The 12185-nt window shown below is 32.4% G+C and overlaps 1 protein-coding gene across 1 annotated transcript in view; it reads right to left on the bottom strand.

The window, feature by feature from the left end:
• LOC143238763 (phospholipid-transporting ATPase ID-like) overlaps nt 1–12185 on the bottom strand; it is a 182603-nt gene that overhangs the window by 26463 nt on the left and 143955 nt on the right. Inside the window, 5 exon segments of the mRNA XM_076479279.1 lie at nt 2227–2346; nt 3190–3291; nt 7883–7962; nt 9540–9702; nt 10133–10388. Coding sequence (XP_076335394.1) covers nt 2227–2346; nt 3190–3291; nt 7883–7962; nt 9540–9702; nt 10133–10388 — 721 coding nt within the window.

The following is a 12185-nucleotide window of genomic DNA, read 5'->3' as shown; positions in this document are numbered from 1 at the left end:
AGTTTGCCTAGAATCTACACAAAACCATGGAATCTGTTCACTTTTCTTGATAATCAATCTAGAGACAGCCACTCACTTTCTAAAGGTACAGGGTGTTCAGAAAGTCACTGTGCACTTATATATTTATTAACAGACATGGTTCAATATAGAATACAGGAGGTAAATATGAATGACAATTACAAACAATGTTGAAAGTGACCCCTGTTGGCATCAATACAGGCCTGGATCCTTCTTATTTTGTTTCTAAACACCACTACCAGTTGCTGGCTTGAAATAGACTAAATAAATGCTGTTACAAAACTGCACAGTGACTTTACGAACACCCTGTAGTATAATACCACCCTTAAACATACACTTGATATGTTGACTTTGAACAGATTTCCTGATAAAGTGAAGTCTAGAAACTGGATGCATCAACATCCACTAGAAACACAATCTTGCATTCATGTATCATTGCAAGTAATGCTGGATGCTAGCTAACTACAAATTCATAGCTTATACATAAACAACAGATAAATCTTAACTTCATACTAACATTCCTATCCATTAAAATTAGTGTAACCTATTTAAGAAGAATCTCACACACAAGAATATAGTCAAACAAGTTTAAGCCTTACTGAACAAGCATTGTAGTATGCAAAAACTTGTCTGAATACAAGATATTTGAATTGCAACCTTCATGTGGTCACACCTCTAAGTTCAGGCATGCATCCACTAATAAATGTTATCTGCCTACACACATATAACGAGTTCTCATATTGTAAATAAGTGCACAAGTGTTTCAACAAATGTGTTCCACATGCATCTGATGAGCAAAACCTAAGGCACTTATTCTGTTGAGTACCATAAGGAATCCTTGGATTTACACATTTCCTCCAGATAATAGAAACTTCCTGCATTTTACAAAATTTATAAGTGAATATACAATAATTTTAAAGCTTTACTGATTTGTTAAGATAAAGATAAGATTTTCTGTATTCTGGAGACACTTCATGAACATCACATAGTTATATGTTACCAGGTAGGAAAAATTACATAGTCAATAGAGAATTGCATGTTTGGGAACAATGACACTGGCTGGGTTTTATAGTCAGATGTTATTTAATAAATAAAATATTCCACAGAGGTTTATAGAAGTGCATAATACTTAGTAGATGACATTTTCTGGAATTTAAAAGGCTACATGGATAGCTTTAATAAAGTAAAATTTACTCAGTTTGATTAAACTTTTGAAACAAATTTGAAATTCATGTAATTTTTTAAAAATTTGTTTTGGCAAGTACTATTGACAGATATAGCTGATTAAAAAATGTACTTTTAATGGGAGTTGGAAATTTTAAATTATGAAAGGCTTATATCTAGAAATGGTACAAGATGAGAAAATTTTGAAAAAAAGTCTATCAATTTTGTATTCCATTACATTTTGCACACCCTTAACCACTTGAAGAGTAGGTGCACCTTAAAAAATACATTACATTTAAATACTATATAATATTAAGGAAAAGTTACAAGAAGAACATGATATTAATTGTAATAGAAGGTTGAGATAAATGGTCAAGTTTTAATAACAAGTCTTGTTACAATATAAGTGTGTGCAAATTTAATTTTCTCTTTACTTTTTCAGTCTCTAAGAAACTTAAGAAATAACTAAAAATTTATTAGAACTATTCAGATTTGTTAAAAATAGAAATCATTCTCAAACTCATAACAGTAAGTACACCGTGTTATTGTCAGATGAACAACAATGAAATAGACTTCTCTCTTCTAGTTCATCATTAACTTCTGAGGAACAAATAACTAAAACTTTGCATTGTGTAAATATACATGTGAATAAAATCTTTACTGATTTCATTTAACTTGGTTTAAAAAAAGATAAAAGTCCCTGAGTTTGAAAAAAAATGCTTAATGAATACCTATTACACTGCTGCACTAATCAGAAATAAACTTCTGTATTCCACTGAGCATTATTACTTAGGTGAATAACTAAAAACAAACATTTTTTAGAACAATAAATTAATATTTTTATCACATTTTAAAAATGTCCCTTAAAATAATGTTTCATAAGGTTCAGCCAATACTGAAATTATATAGGTCTTTCTGAATAGCTGTCTTGAAAATATTGTAAAAAAACATTTACAACTTGAAATGTGCAAGTGAATTTCTGCATAATGCTACCTGACATCTTACATTAAAAGCATTCAAAATGAATAATATTATGCTACTTACATTAAGGTGATCCATTGTTTTTATTTTTATTTCTGCTGAATCTGGGTTAAGGCGCTCAAATATCACAGAATCAGCACCTTTACAGTATAGTAGTAACTTGCCATTTTTCTTGACTATCACCTGTGAAATAAACAAGTAGAATACTTCAGTAAAGATCTTCACAAACATAAAAGCAGACTGCCCAGAAAAGCTACATAACAATAAATAATTTATTGAATACAATACAAGTGTGATGACTGCATACCTGATATATAAATGTTTACTAGTGGAGACCAAGAACTAATAAAATCAAGAGATAAGTAAAACTTCTAATGATATGCAGGCTTATTAACATAATGAGCTGTATTATTCAATACATAAGGAGCAGTTGTATCTTTTTCTAAGTCATTTCATACATGGTATTAAATAAACCAGCTCTGAAGTACTGTTTAACACTGACTATGGACCTTCAATAGAAAGCTTGTAATGAAATAAAACAAGCTACAACATGTTTATAACTAGACATCACTCAAATGTTATCAAAATTTATTCTCTTGACAAAAATATGTGTTACATTTTCCACATTGCTCAAACAAGCACAACAAAGCTAAATTCTAAATTAAGTGAATTAAACATTTATTATATGTGGGATATGTAAAGTCTAGAAATTACATTTCTTCAAACACAAATTATTTGTGAAAATTATAAATTTTTAAATGGTTTAGTCCTTTCATAACTACCTGGATGTTACAGATATGCCTCAAGTGTATGATAGTCTATGAAGCATAGCAACTGATCATACCCATACTAATTTCTTAATCCATAAAATATTTTTCAATTACTTTTCCATACTGATTTAACTTAACAACTTGATCTATAAAAAATATGCATACAAATTTAACAGATGCTTGAAAATATCAAAAACTTTAACAGAAAGAAAGCAACAAATACAAATCTAACGTTAAAAAAAGTATTCCAACTTACAGACATGCGTTTTCGGACGTTGTTGAAATCTAGAATTCCCTTCAATTCATATACCTGTTCTTCTCCCATTGTTTCAATTGTAATACTTGTCGGTGTGCGGTACTATACATATATAAAACATTAAACATCAAAATTGTCAAATAAAAATCAAAGGAAACTTTACATTATTTGACTACTTTAACTCTCATATTTCACCTGAACTTTGTGTCTTCTGTTGTGACTAAACAACATAAAAATTAAGCATTTCTCTAAACTATAACAGAGTTCAAGAATTTGTATTCTATAACAAGCATGTAAGTGTTTATCAAATAATACATACTTGTAATTAATCCAGTTTATGAAATATACAATTGGCTTTTGTGAAGTCCACTGAAACTGAATAACAAACAATATACTTATTTGAACAGTATTATGTCTTTTGAAATCTGGTTTGGGAATGTATGAACAACAGAGAAAGCAAACTGTTCACAAAAAAATAATAACAGGAAAAAATCGTACAATCATCCCACTTTTTAAGCAACATTATGGTGTGCTGAAGGCAAAGTTTTTGGCACAACACAAACAAAAAAGTTAGTGAAGCATTACTTATAAACAAATGTTATAAAAGAAGATTTTGTTTGATGTTAGTATATAACTAAAGACAATCTAAGGACTTTAACAGCTATTTTTCAATGACTCCAAACAACATTCATCACAACTTAGTAGTTTTGTCTTGCTATCCAAAGAAACATTAATGTTTTATCTAAATCCACTATTCTTTGCAAAAGCCTTCATGTGTATATGGTGTTTTTTAATTAATGCATGCAATCTTAGCACACTTTCACTCATCTTGTCCATCACCGGCTCAAAGATAGGTCTGCAGACTCACACACTGGTAAAAACTAGGTTTTGATACTCATGATGGGCACATCAAAATTGTAGCTCACTTTGTAGCTTTAAAAGAAAAAAAGAATTCATCTTTGTGTTCTCAAGCCCAAGTTTTGAATTCATTTAACCATTTCCTATTGAAAATGCACTTCTCCAAGATGAAAATGACATAATATAGCATTTAGTTTATGAAAGTAGGATTACATTACACATCATATACATTCAGTAAAGAGGACACACACGTATACAATAACATTTATTGTATTTTAACTTACTCATTGTTTCACATTATACTAAACACTTTTTGCATTACACTATTCCTTGAAAATCAAGTTAACAAAGTTATTTCATACCAGGTAGAAGATTATTAGTAAATAAAACAACTTATAGGAAATCAAGCAAGAGTTGAATGGAATGATGCTTTGGTTAAGACAACTAATGAGAGTAAACAACTTAGCAACTGACTGGCCCCATGAAACTTCTGATTGGCTTAACTATATAGAAATAAAGGACATGTTAAAACGTTTACAGAATACTTTAATTTAAGGGATTTTCCAAGTCATTTTATTAATATTTAAAGGGTTTTCTACGATCAAATTCAAGTTTAGGGACTTTTTCAAAACAATCACAAGTTCTGTCCAAATTCTGGGCGTGTGATCAAAGTTTTGTTATCAACATATTTACAGCAATCACTTGCCATTTACCCCTGATGAAGTAAAGTATGAAACAAAATTTTTGGGTGAGGGTACTGGATAATTGGAATTATTTTCTGATCACAACTTAACATATTGAACCCATTTGCTAGTAAAGCCTTGTCAGATAAGAGAAGTGGACATCATTACTAGAAACAAATATCCTTGATGGTTATAAGAGTGCAAAACATCCTTGTTTTCTGTTTAGTATATTGACCTCTGGTAGATTAAGAAACTAATGTATCCACTAGGAAAGGATTTGTTTTCCTTCCTTATACTGAGGATACATATCTGAAAAACAGATAATACAGCAATATTAACACGTTGCACATGATGCAAGACATCAACAACTGGATCTGGGATAGGGTGAGAAATCCAAGAGGTAGTTTATAACAGAAGTGTTGGATTTACAAGACTGTTTCATTTATTTATTGATGTGATATGTAGTGATGATATATACTCTTCAAAACAAGAAACACAAAAGGGATATTTTTATTATTTTAAAGAGAAATATATGTAATAACGTTACAAGCTCAGAGTATGTGATGTTACATGTGTTAAGGCACTGATTGTCAGACCAAAATGACAATAAAAGTTATGCACTTTGAAAATGGAGGAAAACATCAGATTTTTTGCCAAAATGCATTCGTGTCCAATAAATTTGTTTGAGAGATCTGCACGTTCTGCAAGTGCAACACGTGCAAAATCCCTATAAAAGTGACGGATTCTCGGTTTCCATAGCTCAGTGTTAAGCCACCAACACGCAATACAGTTACACCAAGACTGACTGAAGCACAACGCAACAACACCATTGGTCGCTTGGAAGCAGGCGAATCTCGATCAGATGTTGCCAGAGCTGTGAATGTCCACCCAAGCACCATCACAAGGCTATGGAATCGTCACCAGCAACATGGATTAACTTGTGATCGTCCACGATCTGGCAGACCTCGTGTGACCACGCCCGCACAAGATCGCAACATCAGGTTACGTCACCTTCGGGATAGGACCACCACTGCAACGTCTACTGCCTCAACCATACCAGGGCTGCGTAGGATTTCCGATCAGACCGTACGCAACCATCTACGAGATGCAGCAATCCGACCTCAACGTCCAGTCAGAGGCGTCATCCTCACCCAGCAACATCGTCAAGCACGGCTGCAGTGGACTCGGGCACATCGGGTATGGCCTCATTGATGATGGAGGCATGTTTGGTTCAGCGATGAACCACATTGTATGCTTCGTAGGCAGGATGGAAGGACCTGTGTTAATCGTCACTGAGGTGAACGTTTTGCAGAAAACTGTGTGCAGGATGTTGACAGATTTGGTGGTGGCAGCATCATGATGTGGGCTGCCATCGCCTACAATGCCAGAACAGACCTTTTGCACATTCGAGGGAATCTTACGGCTCAACGATACGTCGACGAGATTCTTAGGCCCCATGTGCAACCCATCATGATGAACGTCAACAACATTTTTCAACATGACAACGCCCGTCCTCACACAGCCTGACTCACCACAGTCTTCTTGAGACACCACAACATCAACGTTCTTTCCTGGCCCTCCAGATCACCAGATTTAAACCCCATCAAACATCTTTGGAACGAGTTGAACCGACGTCTGCAACAGCGACAACCTCAATCGCAGACTCTACCTCAGCTTGCAGCAGCTTTGCAGACTGAGTGGACAGTCATTCCACAGGATGTGATTCGTCATCTCATCGCTTCCATGGGCAGGAGATGCCAAGCAGTTATTGATGCTCACGGGGGGAATACTCGTTATTGACGTTGAGTGACGTTAAACTTCAACTAGTGAGCGTGGACTTCGCCTTTGCAAACTTTGGATGTTCAGCAGTGAATGTGCAAAGTTTCACACATGTCATACAGAACTACCCGGAATAAACTTGTTAACAATTTGTCTCACATTTTGCCTTTTGCGTTTCTTTTTTTGAAGAGTATAGTTTTCGTAACAAGAGTCGTAAAAGTTATGTAACTCTGTACGAGTTGTAATTCAATTGTTGTACTAGGCTTTTGTAATATTGTTGGTAACATATTACTAGGAGCTTCTGAATTTCTTTCATTATATCTAATATTCTTATTGCTACTAGAGGGATAGATACTTCTAGATTTTTCTGTTACGTGGTACAAATACACACACATAGAAAGCGTAGGTTAAGTAAGTTAGTGAAAGTAAAAGTGAAGTTAGACTGCACGATTGTCAGTTTTGTTGATTTCTAAAGTGAAATAAGAGATGAAGAATAATAATTTAACTTGTAATTTGGTTTCTAAAGTAATTGAACCATTCTGTGTGGACTGTTGAAATAACTGGTGAGTTGGGTAACAATCTGAACATCAGTTGCAATTTTGGGAATCATCCAATCTTTTTTGCATATGTCAGTAATCAGTATTTGGAAGATGCAGATTTTCCTAGTGGTAGATGGAAATTCTGTCAGTTGATACAATGGACCCAAGCTCATTTTTTCAATAAAGGTAAACTCCTCCATGAAAGTAATAAACTCAATACTAATGTATTTAGAAGAGTAAAAGGCTTTGAAAACATACTTAAAATTAATCCACAGCAATGCTTTCATCAGCACAGTAAAAGTTATGCCAAAAAGAAGAAAACGTTTTGACTCAAAGAGCCAATGCAATGAAGTCAAGCATAACATACCATTAACCTACTAAACAAAAATGTAAAATTCATAAAAAAAAATCACAAACTTCCAGCCACAACTCCAAATCAAAAATTGATTTTGTTAGAGAAACGACTGAAGAAACTAGAACCACAACAATCCTAATCAGTCACATGTCTATCAATTCCCCTTTGTCTGATCTACTTAAATGTGCCTTGGAAGTTAAAATCCATGTACAGTGGAGGGTGTACAGAAAGTGTATTAAGATTGTAGATCTAAACTTGCCCTTATTATCCTTTCTAGAAGCTTCTTTATTAAAAATGATAATTTTAATGCTGGGTGATAATGAATAACCATGGAAATAGAGCTGAGTATGATTAGCAATTAACCCTCAAAATTATTATGAATATATAAATATATTAAAGTGCATTTAAATGTTATAATAATACCCAGATCACACCACAATACTTTATAAGTATTCTAACTTAATTATACAATAACTTACTTTAAAAACAAAACCAAAATTCCTAGCAGCAGAAGTAAGGGCTTCCTCATCTGGAGATTGGGCTTGATATTCAAGTCGACCTGGAAAATCAACATTTTTAGTGGTATAGTTTTGTTCACAGATAAAACAGTTGAACTCTAATAAATGTACAAGATTGCTTAAAAACCATATTTTTCACTCACATAATTAAACATGATAATAGTCTTACCTTTAATGGCATTTTTTTAAATCTTCTTTGACCTAATACAATTAAATGTGATGACAATGTATTGTTAAAACATTTCATGAAGCTTTAGTTCATCCTCTGTTATACATACTCACAAGAGAAAAGAAAATTTATATAAAATACAGTATTACAGTATAGAATTAAGAAAAAAAACGGTACTTCTTTCTTCTATTTGTCATATTACAGTATGGAATATAGCTTTAAGGAGAAAAACAAATTTTCAAAATGTTTCTTCTGACATTATGTGACAAATTTGAAAAGTATGCATTATAGATTACTTTCACAGGGTTCTCCAAGAGTGTTATGTTTCAAGTGTAAATAAAAACAATATTAAACAAAACAAATATTTTCATTTCTTGCTTTTCAAGTTCATGTGTCATGTTGTGTCGTATCCTACAGTGTATAATTCTTTTTTCATTAACGCTATGTGCATGTTTCACCGACATCACAACAGTACAAACTGGAATGATAAGCATCATTTATGTGATTTCACTTGTGTGCAAGTCAAATGGTTAAAACAGGTGTCCATTCCAGGTGGCCTTCAGCCAACTGTGTGGTAAATTACCTTGAATAAAAGTTAATAATTTTAATTCTGAGTAATATAGATGATTTATGATTACTATCGATACCTTTAAATTTATATTGATTTACAAAATACGACATAAAATAAAAATAGGTGACAGTGAGGGACAGACATCAGCCATTTTTCTGGTAGTTCTCATGTCATTAAAAATATTTAAAGGTTCTAAAGTAACCTTAAATTAGGCTTATTTCTTGAAGCTCACATTAACTTACCAACAGAAGAAACACGTTACAGGCAGATTGTTACTGAATTTGATAATGCTTAGAAACTTTTCAGAATCAAATCAACAATCATATAAAATATAAAACAAAATAAAACTTGTGTTTTGTTTGTTTGAATTTCGTGCAAAGCTACTCGAGGGCTATCTGGATTAGCCATCCCTAATTTTGCAGTGCACGACTAGAGGGAAGGCAGCTAGTCATCACCATCCACTGTCAACTCTTGGACTTCTCTTTTACCAATGAATAGTGTGATTGACCATCACATTATAACACCCCCACAGCTCAAAGGACAATCATGTTTTGTGTGACCTCTATTCAAACCTGCAACCGTCAGATTACTAGTCGAATGCCTTAACCCATCTGGCCATGCCTGACCCAAAAACTAGTAAATGAAAAAGACTGTACAGCTAGGTGTTTTACAAATTTGAAAAATTGGTGGATTAGTATAGTACGTTAATAAGTAAATGGACTGTAGATAGTGAGGACATTAAACAAATATCACCAGTACTTTTTGAAAACATTTGTATTTCAGAAACCACAGTACAAAACATGATTTTACAATAAAATATTTTCTACAAATATAATATTATGTTACAAATTATACATAAAGAAAACATTTCTTCTCACCTTCTTTAACTTCTGACATCACAGTATGACATAAAGCTAACAAAATGAAGAATTCATACACATCCTTTTCTCCAGCTTTTACATCATCAAGCAGTACCTCATCATAAAACTTAAAATGAGGCTCGTGCATGGGGTTGCTAGAAAAGTCTACGGATTTCATGTCCTGAGAAAATAGGAAGACAGGTGGCACAAATTTTCATTAACACAAGTTTTATAAATAGCTATCCATGTCAAATATTATTTAAACAATTATTTAATATATTTACAGATGAAAATTATATTTGTAGCTCCCAAGTTTCTGAATAGAATTTTAGTCCATTTAGGTGGTACCACACTGCTTAGCTTGTGTAAATACTCGGGTATAATGTCTTAACACTTTATGCATTCTATATTCTATTCTTTATGCAATCTAACTCATCAGCATAAATTACAGACTAAAGGTACATAAAAGCAAGAATTTCAAATACATTTTCAGCTTCCTTAGTGGTGTTTATACTGATATAACAAATTAGTTTGCTGAATACAAAGCACTACCTCTAAGTTCATATGAATATTTGGAGTTTACACCAAGATGTTAAAAAAGATATATATACCTCTGTTATCTCCAACGGTTCTCCTGTTTGCGGATCAAGAATTTCCCCATACATTCGACCATTAATGCTACACTTATTGAAGATCATAATGTTTTGGGTGAGGGTACCAGTTTTATCAGAGAATACATACTCTATCTGGCCAAGTTCCTCGTTCAAAGTTGTGGTCCGTGCTCGAGCTGCAGTGTCTTTTGCTTCATAATACATCTTTTGATCCCAATTTATCCATAAACTATGGGCAAAACGAATAACTTCCACACTGTAAAACAAAGATACATTCTTAGAAACATGGATGTAATGTATAGTAGATTGAATCTGTAATTTAAATAAAATATACATGTAAAATAACAAAACAGTTATATTTTTTTTAACTAAGATATAATTAAATGAACATGTGTGTATCATAAATATAAATTGATCGACTGGTTGCTGTTCATCAAAAATCAACAATTTCTAGCATTATAAGCCTTAAGACGTAGAATAAGTGAAATTACAGTAAAGATAAAATTGTAGAAAAACAACAAAAATGTATGACTAAAGTCCACTTCAATTTCATCCATTTTTAAAGTAAAAGTTTTATAGTAATCATCTTTAGGCTTGATGGCATATATTAAAGGTAATATACAACCTTTATACCTTCAACATTAACTTGAAGCTCAAGTTAAAAACCCCAACAAGATCAAAAATTAGCTTCAGCAAATGTTGAAAAAATTTTGTTTTTTGGGGAATTTTTTTTTTCCAATGGTAATTCACTAACATTATGAACCTCAGATAATATAAGGCTAAAATCGTTTTCACATAATGAAACATAATACATTTACAAATTCACAAATATACTTTCAAATTATATAAATTTATTAAACAGTAAGTGTAATAAAAACAAAACAAGTCACTATTGTGATGTTTAGTTTAAAACACTGAAGATCCGTTACAGAGGTAGTGATTTGCCAGTTTAAGGTTATCTTAATTTTAATTGACATACAAAAACTAAAGTTCATCTTAATGAGTAAGACATACCAACAATGAACAACTGCAAAAGCAAGTATTATGTTGGATTTGATTTGTAAAGCTCTTTAATGTGGTTTATGGAGCAAGATAGTCCCTATATTTTTTCTGTATTTCTTTCCAAATGCTGTAATTTTTAACAAGTCAGTAAAGGCAGAATTTGAACAGTCTGATTACTGAACAGGTATGCTGAAAAACAACTATCACATCTTTAAAAGCTGCAAACTTTAATTCACTGTTGTTTTTTTTATATCTAAGTAGAATATTTAATTTACATTAAGCATAGCTTAGTTCAAGTATAAAATTGTAAGAATGTACAGTTTAATCATTCTTAAATGTAATAATAAACAGTATTTAAGTTAATACACGAGAATCATTTACTCACTGAATAGTGTTAGTGAGACGGTTTCACTATCAACATACTGCTTGTTACAGACAACGAAACACAAGTACTCCCAAATTCAAATTCGGAATAATCAGATTTAGAGTTTGAATTAATCAAATTGTCTGAAAAAGTTATATTTCTTAAAAATAGATACCCCCTAAAATGTGTGGGTGCACCTTTGCATTCACACAGTTTTCACATTTGTAGAAATACTTCAGATCAGTTAGTGGCAGGCATCAAAATCCTTACTCATGTCTTAACCACTGCAGTGCCAAGTTTTCTTATGTCACATGGAAGGTTAAGATATTGGTTTACATAGTATCCAAGGAATTCTCAGAGATACCTTACGTAATTAGATAAAGACTTCTTGCGGGTTACACCAGGATATTATAGTTTCTAATTCAAAGGTATTTACCATAGCCCAGACAATGTGACTCTTTGCATCATTCTGATTTATGATAAATGGATCATGCAAGAAAAAACAGATCCTCAATGGTACTTCACCAAATTCTGCTGACCTTGTGCTATCAACTAAAAGACTTATGGCCTTCTTCATTTGAAACTACATACAAAATGTGTTTTCTACAAATGGTAGAGTCTGTGCAGACACAAGTTGAAAAATTGCAGAAGTTTTCCAACATTTGTTCTGGAATTGAATCAATAAAT

Source organism: Tachypleus tridentatus, chromosome 13, assembly GCF_004210375.1.
Source record: "Tachypleus tridentatus isolate NWPU-2018 chromosome 13, ASM421037v1, whole genome shotgun sequence".
In the NCBI taxonomy this organism is placed as follows: Eukaryota; Metazoa; Arthropoda; class Merostomata; order Xiphosura; family Limulidae; genus Tachypleus; species Tachypleus tridentatus.
Note: the sequence above shows the minus strand (reverse complement) of the source record. Positions and strands in the feature narration are given on the sequence as shown.